The 15087-nt window shown below is 41.1% G+C and overlaps 1 protein-coding gene across 1 annotated transcript in view; it reads right to left on the bottom strand.

The window, feature by feature from the left end:
• Positions 1–15087, bottom strand: part of sema4ab (sema domain, immunoglobulin domain (Ig), transmembrane domain (TM) and short cytoplasmic domain, (semaphorin) 4Ab) — a 51840-nt gene that overhangs the window by 33555 nt on the left and 3198 nt on the right. Inside the window, exons 2-11 of the mRNA XM_079287502.1 lie at positions 14130–14386; positions 13085–13245; positions 11200–11259; positions 10606–10704; positions 10303–10396; positions 7854–7976; positions 6359–6486; positions 5671–5852; positions 4255–4399; positions 1711–1900 (exon numbers count right to left, since the gene is read on the bottom strand). Of these exons, the coding sequence (XP_079143628.1) occupies positions 1711–1900; positions 4255–4399; positions 5671–5852; positions 6359–6486; positions 7854–7976; positions 10303–10396; positions 10606–10704; positions 11200–11259; positions 13085–13245; positions 14130–14226 (1279 nt within the window). The 5' untranslated portion in view covers positions 14227–14386. The remainder of the gene's footprint in view (positions 1–1710; positions 1901–4254; positions 4400–5670; positions 5853–6358; positions 6487–7853; positions 7977–10302; positions 10397–10605; positions 10705–11199; positions 11260–13084; positions 13246–14129; positions 14387–15087) is intronic.

Raw genomic sequence — 15087 nt, 5'->3', positions numbered from 1 at the left:
AATCAACAATATCGTCCCCATGTACTTTAATCTGCACTGGCTGCAGGTGAGAGTCTGCAGGCCTCTGGCCTCTGTACTTACCTAGAGACACAGAGGTGAGATCTGATTGGATAAAAGCTCTACTTAAAACAAGCTGCACTGGAAGCAGAGCAACTGAGGAAGACAGTAGCTGTGTAATGAGAAAATAAGATAATATTATAAAAAATATTTTTATAAATTATAATACATGTAGTGTATTTAAGAAAAATGATTAAATAGATTTTTTTTCCTTCTATTAAAAAAAAAAAAAGATATATATATAGCTTTGTGATTCTGTTTAGGCCAGCAGACAATGCCTTGCAGGCCCTGACGGCCCGCCACTGGCTCTTACCCTACCCTTTGGAAAAAATCCATCACTATTCCAGTTCCCCAAAAGATTGTCCAATTGAGACTACTGATTGTAGACTTGTGGCTCAGACTTTGATTGTGATGAAATGCTTTGAAAATGACATGTCTGTACACAAAGCAGACGTCAGTTCTGGTCTGGATCTTTTCCAATTTACTTACAGGTAAGGGCGGGGTACACATGACACCTGTAAGTTAGTATAACTACATATAATATACAAAAAGAGGGACCTGGGTTCAATCCCCGGCTGCATGGCCCTTCTCTGTGGAGTTTGAATGTTCTCCCCGTGTCAGTGTGGGTTCCCTGGTGTCCAACAACATGCAACTTAGGATAATTGATGACTCTAAATTGCCCGTAGGTATGAATGTGAGCGTTATCTGTCTCTACGTCTCCAGGCTACATCCACACTAATACGTTTTCGTTCGAAAACAAAAACGATCTCCGTCCACAAGGCATTTCAGCATCGTTTTTTAAATGATCTCCATCCAGACTAAAACGCCTGAAAACGAATATCACGTGACTATTCACGTACATTGGGCATGATGGTGCCGGTCTGAACAGGAAGTAGATTGGTGGCTAAGTTAAAAAAAATACGACCGAGTAATAAAGTAGTCTAACAATGGAAGGTCGTGTTTGATACTTAAGATCTTCTCTAAAATCTTCCTCTATGAACTCAGACACATTTCGTGGAAAGTTTTAGAAGTTTATTTTTCCGATTTAGTTACAACGCTGCGGGTGTTGCTCTCTCTCTCACATCAAATTGACTTTAAATCAACACTTACACATACAAGTTTACTAGATTATGGGTCCATAAATGTGGTCAACACACATCTCTTTCTCTTTTCCTCGGTTTCGTTGTTGTCTGTCTCTGTCTACTGGAGAGCAATTCATGGTTTGTTCCTTTATAGTTTGTGTCTGGACTTCACAATAGTTGTGCAGAACAAAATAAGCATTCATAAGAAAAGGAAAGTCCTCTGTTTTGTGTCCGTCGTCCGTAGCGCTGACAACGCCGCTCGCTAATCGCTCCAATAACAGCTGCTTCCTCTGCAAAAATGCAGAATTTAACTGAACAAAAGTTGCTAGTAAAGACAACAAGGTCAGCAATGCCTGTAATCAGTTGTCCATGTTAACTTAACCTGGTAGTCGATCGATAATCAAGACTGTTTAAGATTTTCCGGGAAATGGTCACGAGTCAGGGAGGGACACGTTGTGAGTGATGAGAACCAATCAAGTAGCGAACACGGGTGTGGGCATCATCGTTTCCAAACTTATCTGTATAAACTAAGTGACAATAAACATTTTGAAATGCTTCCCACATGTCCTACCTGTAAGCAGAAACAGGACAGTGTAGTCTCTGTTGTTGGCAGCCAGGACTCTCTGGACAGTCAGAAGGCTGTAGTTGTGCTCAGCAGATAACATAGTCAGACTTCTTCCAACTGGTCGCACACTGTCATCTGCTAGGAAGTTTTCTTTGACAAAGCGCAGGGCGTTGTCAGATGCGTTGTGCAGCCCACACTACCACACAAAAAAGCAGTTTGACAGTAACACAGTCATTTGAACACAATTATATTGGATCAAAATGATACCTTAAGGTTAATTGAACCAATTTGATTACATCATTCAATACACCTTAGATCTTGGATCAGACTAATATTACATATAAGGCACCTACATACATTCATTCATTCAACTAAAATAGATCAAGAAGTGAATTTTCATATTTCATTCCCTTCACAAACATCAAGCCAACAGAGCTGAGTGACAGCGAGTTCTAAATATTAATACATACTGTATTTATTAAGCCGTTTTTAAGTATTTACCACAGCAAATTGACTAGTAGTAGTTTTAAATAAATATTTTTGACGTATTCCACAATAAATGAAACGTCCAAAAATCTGCAAGCAAATTAGCAATTAGCCATCGATTCTTCAATAATTATACAGGAGGCCAAAAAGCAGGAAGTTGTTCTGTAAACTGTGATGAATGTTTACAACAGTTTGGATAATCATTCTACATTCCACCGTATTTTTCTAAATAGGTTATCCGAACTGGAGGTTTGTTTCCCTCTTGACGCATCTGAATTCTTTCAGTGACGTCACCATTTTCCTAGATCTAAGCTATTCACAGAGTTACTGTATTGTTATAATAAGCTCAGGTCTTAGGCTAATTAACTGTCTGAAATCAAAACGTCCTCAAATTCATTGGAATGTGAACTGAGCTTGTTGGAGACAAAGCCAGTAAGCCTGTGTCTCATTGATTTATGGTCTTAAAGGAACAGTGTGTAACAATTAGGGGATTAATTGGCAGCAATGGCTATTCATAACTATGTTTTAATCACCGTCTAATCACCTGCCACTAAGAATCGTTATGTTTTCCTTAACTTAAAAGCCATTTACCGGCATATCTACATAGCGAGCTGGTCGTCTTCCATCTAGCAGCTCAGAACGGACACAGGCTCTAGCCTTTCGCATTTGACGTTATCTGAAGGTACGGTCGCTTTCGGTCACCGGTGCTAAATAATTAAAGACCGTAGTATTTATAAGCCCCTACGTCACTGGTGTTTTCATTCGTATTTTTTTATGTTTTGGTGTCATTTATTTTCACACGCAGCACGCATTTGCTCTGCTGGTGGTGAAGAGAAACAGGTGAAGTGAAGGACACTCAAGTTGACGGCAACTACACTTGTTACTGTACCTGCAATAAAATATTTGTGAGTAAAACACCAATACTTTATCAATACATCTGTGAACATGTAAAGGACATGAGGACAGAGGAGGGCAGAGAAAAGGAGGACAGAGGAGAGGAGGACAGAGACAGAGGAGAGGACAAGGGACAGGAGGACCAGCGGACAGGAGGACCAGCGGACAGGAGGACCAGCGGACAGGCGGACAGGAGGACAGGAGGGCAGAGGACAGGAGGGCAGAGGAGAGGAGGACAAAGGACAGGAGGACCAGAGGACAGACACAGAGGAGAGGAGGACAAAGGACAGGAGGACCAGAGGACAGGAGGGCAGACGACAGAGGACAGGGGGAATGACTGATAGTGACTGATGTCTGTGTTCTTGATTCTTTATAAATTTCACTCAGAAATGTCAAATTCATTTTGTTAAAATTTTACATTTGTTTCTAGTGAGATATTGACTTTATGTAATGACTTTGTTGTTGTAAATATTACTGTTGCTGTTCTATAAACTATTTAGATACATGTCAAATATAAATTCTAATACTGTTCAGAGTGTGTTTTTAAAATTCTATATATGTTTTTAAGAGCAATTATGTAGTCATGTAGAAAAGCAAAGAATTGATAAGAGTAGGTCCTTGTAGTAATACAATCCTAAAGACTGCAAGTTTAACTTAATAAAAACGAGCAGTCTTGTCGCAGTTAAACGACTACAGGCATAAACCCAGGGAGAGTATGTGTTGAGTTGTGTGAATGAGCAAGTGAGCACCATTGTTTCTGTTTAATAGCTAACGGAACTATCAGTACACCCACTGCAAAGTTGGTGGAAAGCAGCTGAAGTGCCTGGCGCTAAGAACTGCAGCGACCTCATGAAGTTATCATTGCCCATAGTGTGCATGACGTTAGAGTAAGTTGGGATCAAGTCAGTCACACATCTGGCCAGCATGCATTGTGTACCTATTGCCGGTGATCAATTCTGCCATCGATTCAGGCCTGGCTCATATTGAACCAGTGTAATTGTAGGCCCGTTTCATTATCAACATCCATCGTTGCTCACTTCTGGCTGTTGCATTTCTTCAACACTTTTTTGCTTTATATTGCTATAACTGTTGCACGTCAATTTCACTCAGGATAAAGTCAAATCTCATCTTAAAGTTTCATTCCCATATCAATTTGAGGGGACCATTTACCTCTCCTGGATTTGCAACCTTTTCTTGAACCCGGGTGCTCCATTGTAATGTGTCCCGGTTTAGGACTTTGTAGTTACCAGAGAAAACCGATTTGATGTCAGTCAGGCGAAATGAACACACTGCTGACCGTCCAGAATTGACAGACCTAGTTAATGGAAAGAAAAGACGATATGAATGAGAGCTAATGGTGCACACAACAGAGTAATACATGTGTCGATAATAATGACAGCTCAGTCAGAAGATAGTGACAAAGCCTCCTGTTGATGCACTACCTGCTCCAACTTGACTTGTACATGGTCCTCAATAGAATATTCTCTGTTAGTAGTGCAAGAGCACCCCTGTATATTCCTATAGTGTGTTCTCCCAGAGTTTCTACCACACACATGATCCTGTATGCGAGAGCATATTTAACATGCTGAACTGTTCTTTTCAGACCACATCATTTCGAGGTTCTGTTTTGCGCCACGCACCCCACCATCCCTCCACCATTCAATGTCTCCTACCCTTATTTGGCACCATTGTTTTTCCTACCTTGTTTCACCATTTCCATAAACAGTGACAAACCTTTCTTACAGCTGTGCTCATAAAAAATCTTGGGTGCCGTGTTGTCACTTAATGTTTGCGTACGTTGAAAAGAGCATATGCACGTACGCCAAAATAATTCTGATTTTTAAAACCTTTCTTACGCCTGCCAGTGCACAAGTTCCTTCTATAAATCCCAAATCAGCCTGTAAATGTGCACAGCTGGTTCAGCCTCATATCCCGCCCTCTACACGCCCACATTCAACCATAAAGGGTCAACGCAAAGCACCTTATCAATGTTGATGCATAGAAATGAGCTGCTGGTAATGTGATATGGAGTGATCGGACGACAGCCGTCTCTGGCTTTATTTCCACAATTTTGACAGCGCCGATGAAACATTAAGCGACATTGAATGTGAGGTTTGAGTTGGTTCATATATTTTTAAGTTGAAATGTGCTTACAGTTATGGCTCACTGGTACAAACACAAATAACACTGCTGGTTTGACTGTTCATGATAAAGAGGATCAATAAGTGCAAAGTAACGTGTGCTATGAAGTGAAATTAAATGTGAGAGCCATCATCATACCTGTAAGGATGCCTCTCACATTTCTGGCTTCAATTCACCATCTGCGTTGCCAATTTCCCAGTGTCTCCAAAATGTTCGTACACATGGGTCAGAGTTTGCATACAGGTGCGCACAGTCTCCTGTCAAGTTTTCTTTTGTAGATCACAACTTTTGCTTGGGAAGTGGCGTACACCCTTTTAAGGCCCCGTTTTGAGCGTTATAAATGAGACCCCAGGACTTTCACAAGTCACAGCTGATACAGGCCACCATAGCTTCAGGGATTGTACATTTGCTGCTGTATGGGTTATTGCCTTTCAGTTAACTGACCACTGGGAAGTGAAGATGCCATAAAAGAGTGTCTCATCTGCAGGGGCCCCCTCTGCTGGTGGGAGGGTGTCTATGTCCTGGATCACATTGTAGGGCAGCTCATTGTCAGCCTGGCACAACAGCTGAGCTTTGGCAAATGTGGTCCAGCGTCGCTGCAGGGTCCGCTGACCTCCAACATCACTCTGACACATGAGAAGAGAAGAAGGCATCAAGTGCGCCACAGCACTGCAAGCTGCTGTTTTAACCTACACAGTATTTCAGACACAGCAGTATGTCGGAGTTTGGTCTCCCCCCACCTGATCAGGGAGTCATGATACCTATGACAAACGTTTTTTCACTTTATTTTGCCCGAATGGGCAAGTGTAAAAAAAACAAACATTAGTGTTGAACCCCGACAGAGTGTATATACTTTATAATATTAAATGAATACATTATATGCATGAATGTATGATTGTGTGAGTTAAGTGTATGAGCATGAACATGTAAGAGTGAATACATATAAGAATGAAAACATAGGGACATATTCATGTACTTTGGCTCACAGACAGGACAGGTCTGGACCACTCCTGAATTTAGTTCGTACCCAAGACAAAATTTTAATTACAAGAAAAATGTCACTTTTATGTGCCACCTAAAAACAAATGTGCGTGTACGAGTTCTTGCATGAGGCCCATTCTTTTACCCGTACCATGCAGATCTGAGAGACACGAGAAACAATAAATTTGTCGATGAAGTCATATTCTCTGCCCACTTCACTGAAGAAGAAGTAGATTTTCTCCTCATCAGGCATGAAACTGGATCTGATGAAGGTTGGATCTACAGCAAATAGATGGAAAAGTATTCCCAAGATGTAAGTTTGTGGAAATATGTCAAATCATTCATATAAAACAATATGTTACAGCTTATCCCCAAGTTTGTGTCTGGGACACATTGAGTCCATGCATAAACCCCTGTTGGCCAACAGTCTTTTTAATGATGTAAAGGACATTTCAAAGTTGCCATAACACCTACAGTAAATAGGGAATGTATTCAAGGCATTTTTAATGATCGGTATCTGCTCTATTGAGCCTGATCCCGTCCTCCTTTTTACGTCAGCTGTCACACAGTTGTTTTTACTTCTGAAGCCTTTATGCACAGCAACGCAACAAGTGCAGCAGTCGTCAAATCGTCAACTCTCCCTTGTCCATCTCTCCTCCACTGCGCTGCACTCCGCCCTGACCAGCGACGAAACACTACACACCATAAACAACCGCAAAATGCAGTATGAGACCATTTAGTGATGTTATTTACCAAATGTCTGTGCACTTGATTTCAGATAGTCTGGAGTGACTAATCTATGGTGCATGGTGTTTCACCGCAGACAGCACAGACACAGATCGGTGGAGAGCCGATGGCCACCACACTCACTATTAGTTCAACAAAAGCACTGTAAGCAAAAAGCCAAAAAGAGCAATTCATTCCTGTAATATGTGCAAAAGATCTGCAGACAACAAAAATAAACACTCAACAGAATCCAGTTCATTCAAGTAACTCAGAGAAACACTTAAAGGGAGAGAGAATTCCTTCGAGACAGCGACAAGGCCAAAACAATTACAGAGAGGGTTTGTTTTATCATACTTTTGATTTTGTATAAATTATTAATGAAATAAAAACATTCGGGACCAGCTTGGATACAGGTAACGTTTCATACTGCAATTACGTAGATTGATTTCAATAGCTTAAATGGACTTGAAGTATCTGATCGGGACTTGGTATTAGCAGATATTCAATATTAAATCACTGAATGGGAACAAGGGCACAATAATTGAGTTGTCCATAATATAAGTCATACTACTTTCATAAACAACTGTGGTCAATGTTTAAGCCATTTGAAAACATTGACAGGATTGACTCGTGCTGGGGTGTTGACTTGGCCAACTGGGTATATTCAGATCTCTAACCATGGCCCACAAGTCTTGTGCTCTTTTGTTGTTTTAGTTTCTATTATCTCTTTATTCTCAGTTTTGAAAGTTCATATCCCTCACACCTCAAATGAAGAACTAAGCAATTATCAAGTACTCAGCAACTGTCAAAACAACTGCACTCCAAACACGTTCATTAATACATCATTAATACATCAATACAATTCTCTTCCCAACTGCTATGACGACCAGACATTTCATTTTGACCGACAACACACTCACCCTCCAGCCATCCTAATGTATCATCCAACTTCAGGTCAACACGCCGGCCCTCACTGAGGTGCCGGGAGATGACTGGGCGGTTCCCCCTGTAGTCTGCCACCGTCCCCGTATAAAGCTCTCCATCTGAGAAACAGAAGACCACTTAGCACAATACTGAAGAGAAACACTGAGTATGGCAACAAGGAATAAGCCATGCCCCTTTAACATGAACAATTATTCGTTTTCTGCAGGAAATATCTAATGTTACAAGTGCTGCATTCTAAAACAGGCAGGTGGTCCATGATGTCATACTGTCAGACTAACAGTACCGGGCTGTCTTTTTTCTTTTCTTGGCATTGCTTACATTGAATGATCTTCAAATTCATTCATAATGTAATTTATTCATGATTTCATTACATCTTGTCGATATTATTGTAATGCTGTGTTTACATGCCTGAGCTTAAACATGATTACAAGTCTTCAGGCTGTCCAAAACGCAGCTGCCACACTCACGTGATCATTTCACCCCAATTTTAGCTTCCCTTCACTGGCTTCCTGTCCATTTTAGAATGGATTTTAAAATTTAAAATCTTGACTTTTAAGGCCCTGCGTGGTATGGCATTGAGCTACCTGGCTGACCGTCTGAATTATTACTCAACAAGCCATAGCCTGAGGTCCTTTGACAAGGACCCGTTACCTATTCCCCGGTCAAGGCTGAAGACCAAGGGTGAAAGGGGATTTGAAGCGCTACAACCCCTTGGAATAGCCTACCGGTACTTTAGGAACTAAGGTTAGAAAACTCAATACCGTCTTTTAAATCATCTCTCAAGACTCACTTTTACAGTTTCTTTCTTTCTTAATTATTTGATCTGCTAATTCTTATTTGATCGTGCTGTGAATTATAACCAGTCGTTTTATATAAGAGGGCTGCACGGTGGTGTGTAGTGGCTCGCACTGTCACCTCACAGCAAGAGGGACCCGTTCTCCCCGTTGCAGCGCGGGTTCCCTCCGGGTGAGCGTGAATGTTTGTCTGTCTCTATATGTGCCCTGCGATGAACTGGTGACCTGACCCTGACCCCAATGTCCGCTGGGATCTGCTCCAGTGCCCTGCGACCCTGAACAGGATAAGCGGTTTGATAATGAATGAATGAATAGTTTTATACAAGAATAAAATCAACAGGAATTTGAAAACTCACTAAAACGGATCAAAGTGCAAAACAAACAATTAATACTCTATCGACAAAGCTCCGAAAACAAAATCACTTCCAAATTATTTGTCGTTATATGCACTCCTCAAATCCCACAGCCTCCACTGACAGAAACAGTGATTTACCTCGCTGATCATTGTAAAACTCTTTTCAAACTAAATAAAACTCATCAAAACCACCTTTGTTATGCTGCGTTCACACCGGTCGCGTTGATTTTTTGACGCACGCGCCGCCGGTCGTGATCACACCAAACGCCGCAAAATCTCGTAGCGCCGGAGAGGGGGCGTGGTTTATCGTCCTGGAAGCCGTTCACATGGCCGCCATTTCTTTCCGCTGTCAACCGTGAAAGGAATAAGGACAATTGCTGCTTTGTACGTGTTGTGGAAGTCCCTCAAACATCGGAATGCCAAACGCCGTCATGTCTGGTTCATAATATTGTTCAGAGGAGCTCCGTGGATTTTATCGAGCTGTATTCACTGTCTAGTAAGCCACCGGTCGCTGTTTACTACAGCTGTAGGAACACTAAATAAACTGATTTGGCTGTGATTCAACGGCAATAAACCGTCAAAAAGGGACTCCGAAATAACTACGTAATGATACCGATTTGTAGGTTACTGGTCTTCTCAATGGAGCTCTGATGGATCGGTGCTAGGCTATGCTAACATCGTAGCAGCTCCACCAGCACTCAATAACGTCACGTAGACGTAAATACGGCAGCGTCTATTCATTGTTTGTACCGTATGGTTTACACACACACATGCATACACATAGTTTGGTCCGGTCTCTGTTGATATGAGGTATCGTAGAGCTCTGTGTGAACACAGACGGCTACAGGATTTATTTCCTGATTCAACAACGGCAGGAAGCCAGTGATGACAGGGGGAGCAACTCAACGCTGATAGGCTATCGCGCCACAGCGTCACGCGATTATGTCGCTGAAGTTGAAAAATTTCAACTCGCGCGTTGGCGATTTTGCGGCGTCCAACGCGTCCATCGCACTGCAATAAATTTTGTTAGTGGGTAACAAAATGCACTTCTATTTGCACTTACCGGTATATTATTGTGCGCTTTTGGCATTTAACCTGACACCAGAAAAAACCCCAAAGGCATACTAGTCTGCTGGATATGCGAAAGGAGTCTATTGCCTATTTTCGTGCGTTTTCCCACATTTAGAAAATCTGCATATAGCCGCTACATTTTCCTTCCAACTTGCCAAAGTTAACATTGTATTCTAGCAGATGTGGCATCACTGCATTACCTACCGACGATGATGGCAGTGTTGCGTTGGTAGGGGTCATAGGGGCAGCGACCTCTTCCTTCATCAGCCTTGAGGCGCATTGTTAATGTCTCTGAGTTCTGAACAGACAAGAGGAAGACGTCAAGCTGATATTGTATTTAATAAAGATGTACTTACAAATCATATCACATCAAATGCAACCCACTGCTCTTACAGAAAATAGGGTATTTTGCTATGTAAATTGTTGAAATCCTGAAACAGCGAACATTATCATACTGTCACTGTTAAACACATCAACCGGTTTAAATGTCTGTGGAAACAAACTTACAATGTAGGTGCAGCGCGGACTGAAGGCAAATGTTCCACAGGCATAGATGTGGGTGGTGTTCAAGAACTGCAGCACACGAATGAAATTGGGGCAGTCGATCTAGAAAAAAAACACAAGGACATTACATTAGTCATTTAGCAGACGCTTTTATCCAAAGCGACTTACAATTCAGAGTCTATCACATTTCTACACTGTAGGCACAGCTACGGGAGCAATTTTGGGGTTACGGGTCTTGCTCAAGGACGCATCGACATGCGACTCAATTTAGATGTTTCGGAAAGTACAGCAATGATTGGATTGAGTGAATCGCTTGTCAAAGTATGCTTCGTACTCAGAAAAAAAGTATGAGACATGTTGCTCATCAAATATAAACAGCAACTTCCTGTGCTTACGCTGCTCATTAAAGTAAATGCAATTTGTAGCTGTATGCTACCGACAGCCTTGACTTGTTCGGTTGGTCTCTCTATTTGCAAACTAAGTCTACCTACGGGTATAAATAAAAGTAACCTGAACCTGGTACCCGAAGTTAATAAGAGATATTTTGATCCTTTGAGTGTAATTAGTGCATAGGATCACTACAAAGCAACTACTTGCCATTTTCTTGCCTTTCATGGAACATTGCTCAATGTCTTTCTCTGAAGGGCTCCAGTCCAGCTGAAAGACGAAGAGCAGCTGAGATTTATATCCATCTTAACCAACAATGACACATTACATTTCCCATTACAAAGCTATAGTTATTGTTCGGGGGGGTTGATTTAGTAGAACATACATATACATGTGGCAGGTCTGAATTTTGTTAGTCTATTTTTAAAATAGCTGTAAATATCGAAACTAATGCTGCACACTTTTTATCATTTACATCATTCATTTTCGAGGCAGAAGAGTCATTTGACATGTTTCAGAATCATTTCAGTTAAAAATAATCGACACATTCTGCTCTGCTCCCCATGAATCATTAATCAGAGCAGTCGCATAAATGCATAACACTATCAGAGATGTATTTTAAATGTCTGAACAATTAGCTAAAATCAGCTTGCGGAGGCACGTAGAAACAGATGTTTGAGGGGCTATGACAGCCGTTTGAGGCTTGCGTCTCTTTCTGCCATTGACTGTCCCTTCACTTCCCTGTTCTTTTCCTTCCGTCTGTGGATTTATTACGATGGGGAAATGGAATTAGGACCACAAATTCAATTTACAACCACTGAGAGCAACCAGGATAAGAATCGGTGTCTCTTTCTATTGATCTGCACTCCGCGTGGGTACCACCGCCAGTGTCACACTACATTATACGAAAACGATGCAAAGACACTAATACACAATTTCTCAAAACGAGCGAGAAATTCCTGTGACGCTGTCACGAAAGTCTATCGGCGTTGAGATTCTCCTGTTGTCACTGAGAGAACAGTTGACATTGGTGAATCAGAAATGAAGGAAAAGATTATTGTGGTCATCTGTGGGCACCGAGATGACCACAATAATTTGTAAATCGGATGAAACTATAATATATTATACTGTGTATGAATTTCTACGTATAAACCACAGACTGTATGGTACAAACAATATTGTCGCTGCGGTATTAATGCCTAGATGACATTATTTTGAGTGTTGACGTAGAAGTTGCAATGTTAGCATAGCCTAGCACTGTAGGACGCAAACTCCATTCAGAAAAGAAGCATTTAAATTTTTTTTTTAGCATGTCGACCTGACAAAGCTTGAATTCAGACTTCTTCAAATCAGTGTCATGTCGTTGTTTTAGCATCTTTTTGATCCGTTCAATGCAATTAAATCATAGCAAAATCTCTTCAGTTTGGTTGTATATCGCTGTGATAAACCAGATTAACTCAGCCGACATGTGATTTACAAGCTAGATACAGTGAATACAGGTTTGGTGAAAAGCCTCCAGATGATGTTATGAACCCAGACACAACTTTGTTTAGTTTTCCGATGTATCTAGGACTTCCCCAACAGGTACAAAGTAGCAATAGTGTTTATTTCAGCCATGGCTGATGACAGAAAGAAATGGTAGAAAGAAACATTGTTGGTATCAAAACTGCTCTGAACTGTTACACAAATGATCCCACGGAAAGAATTGTCAAAAAAAGAAGTCAAAAATTGAATACGCATTTGGTAGGAACACAGTATTACACTCTACATCACTTCCACTTCTCCTTCTCTTTAAATTACAGACAACTCTTTCACTTCTTCCCTTTCAGTTTGTACTCTTTAGCTGACAGTTCAACTGCTTTCAGTTTGTACTCTTTAGCTGACAGTTCAACTGCTTTCAGTTTGTACTCTTTAGCTGACAGTTCAACTGCTTTCAGTTTGTACTCTTTAGCTGACAGTTCAGCTGCTTTCATCTTCTTTCTTTGCGTCAAAAAATATAGCATTGGGCTCCATAAATTCAAGATTTTGGAAAAGTGATTAGTAACACAAGTACTGATGACTTTCTAAATTTAGCTGATCAGTGGTCACTCCCCACCTTACTCCTCAGTATGATGGCGTCCTTGCAGCTAACATCCAGTGCTAACACAGCATCCCGGGCTCCTACATACAGCATGTCGCCATCCTCACTGAGCAGCAGCGTGGTGGTGTTGCCGACATCATGGCTACTGAAGTGGGTGAGATGTCGCCCAGGCATACCTATTGTTTCACAGCAGTTAACACTGAAATTAGGTTATTTCATTCAATTCAAAACCCCCAGACAATTAGAATAATCCACATGTAAGCAGGCTGTAAGCAATCTGCAGGTGATTAGACACAGCAGGTTACAATGAAGGGCGGGGCAGCCGATCACGAGAGGAACAGACAGGGGCAGAAAGTGAAGTGAAGCACACTGAGGAGGTGCAGGTGATTGAACGCAGCAGTGTCTAATTAGGGGAAGGGCAGACCCTCACAAGGGTAAGACAGACACAGGCAGGAAATAAAGTGCAAGACACAGAACATCTCAATAAAACAGAATAAATAACTAAATCAAAACATAAATCGTGACATATTTGCACAGAAAATCCATTGTCCACATGTCAAACATCCCTGAATATCTAATTTAAGTAATGTTTGTTCATATACTCTGGTGAATCATTATCAGTCAATGATCAATAACACTGATATACAGTGTTATCTTTTTAAATAAAATATATGCAAGTGCATTTACGAGGTGTAATACCTTGTATGCACATCATGACAGCGTACTGATTCTTCTCTTTAACTGTCAAGTGTTATGATTTAGATTATTGCTAGCACCAATTCCAGAGTTAAGAAATCTTTCTTCATAGGTGTAAAAATTGTTGTGCAGTGTCTCATAAGCCTTCTAACTGGACTTGCTGATTTGTTTTTCATCTTCTCACCTGTACCATAACTACCATGGCCACACCAACATGGTGCTATCATCAGTCTAAAAATGACAAAACACAATGTACTACTTCATAAAACATTTGCACTGCCCTGGTCAATTTTCTAAAGCTGCACTGTTAACAATACTACTTTTAAGTATGTTTAAGTTTGTCAACAGGATAAACTTTACTCACCCATAGGAAAGGAGACTCTGGGTGTCAGTTTTGTCAGACATGGGCTCAGAAAACCCAGCAAGGCCACAGTGAGGGACAGCAGGCTGGGATTCTCCATTACAGCAGGAATGAGGATCTGAGTCTGATCTTAATTACATCTAAGGTCAGAGAGCGTGCACGGGGTCTAATGCTCATCCAGTGTCAAAGACTTGTTAGGAGGGGTGTAGATTGTAGCTGAAGCCACAAACTTTGCTTTCTAAAGCTGATCATCACTGGATCTAAGAGAGGCACACAGAGAGAGACAGACAGACCCTCAGGTGAGTTATGTATGCAAGAATATTGTCACATGTTACAGTGTTCCCAATGGTACATTACCATCATAACTGCATCAACTGCTCAGTGGTGATTAAATGGACTGTACTGATAGTTAGTCCCATCAGGACTCACTAACATTCACACACACCCAGTCAGCAATTTGTGGGGTTAAGTGTCTTGCCCAAGGACACATCGACATGCCGGGGATCTGCCGATCCTTTGATTGAAGGACCCTGCTCTCCACTGAGCCACATTTGTACACACATATACTTACCTTACCGTTCAAAGCCTAAACCACTTATGATGTCATTGATGTTGATAAAATGAAGCATTAAAGCCGATGATTTGAGAGCACATAGTGTTCAACAGACAGACAATTCTCACTCTGCATAATGATTTGTAGTAGACATGCTTGAATAGTGGAACATAGAATTCATTATATACAGCATAGATTCTGTACATTTCTTGTGCTTCTTTTGTGAATTCTTATTGCTGATTCTACTGCTGTGCATTGCTCCAGCGCATCTTGTAGACTAATTGAATTGAATTAAATTTATTTTGTATAGCCTAACATCACAAATTAGAAATGTTTGCCTCAGAGGGCTTTACAGGTTGTACACATGAGACATCCTCAGTCCCAGGACCCTCACATGGGAACAGGAAA

Source organism: Melanostigma gelatinosum (assembly GCF_949748355.1).
Source record: "Melanostigma gelatinosum genome assembly, chromosome: 17".
Classification (NCBI taxonomy): domain Eukaryota; kingdom Metazoa; phylum Chordata; class Actinopteri; order Perciformes; family Zoarcidae; genus Melanostigma; species Melanostigma gelatinosum.
The sequence above is the reverse complement of the archived record's forward strand: the minus strand, read 5'-3'. Positions and strand labels throughout refer to the sequence as shown.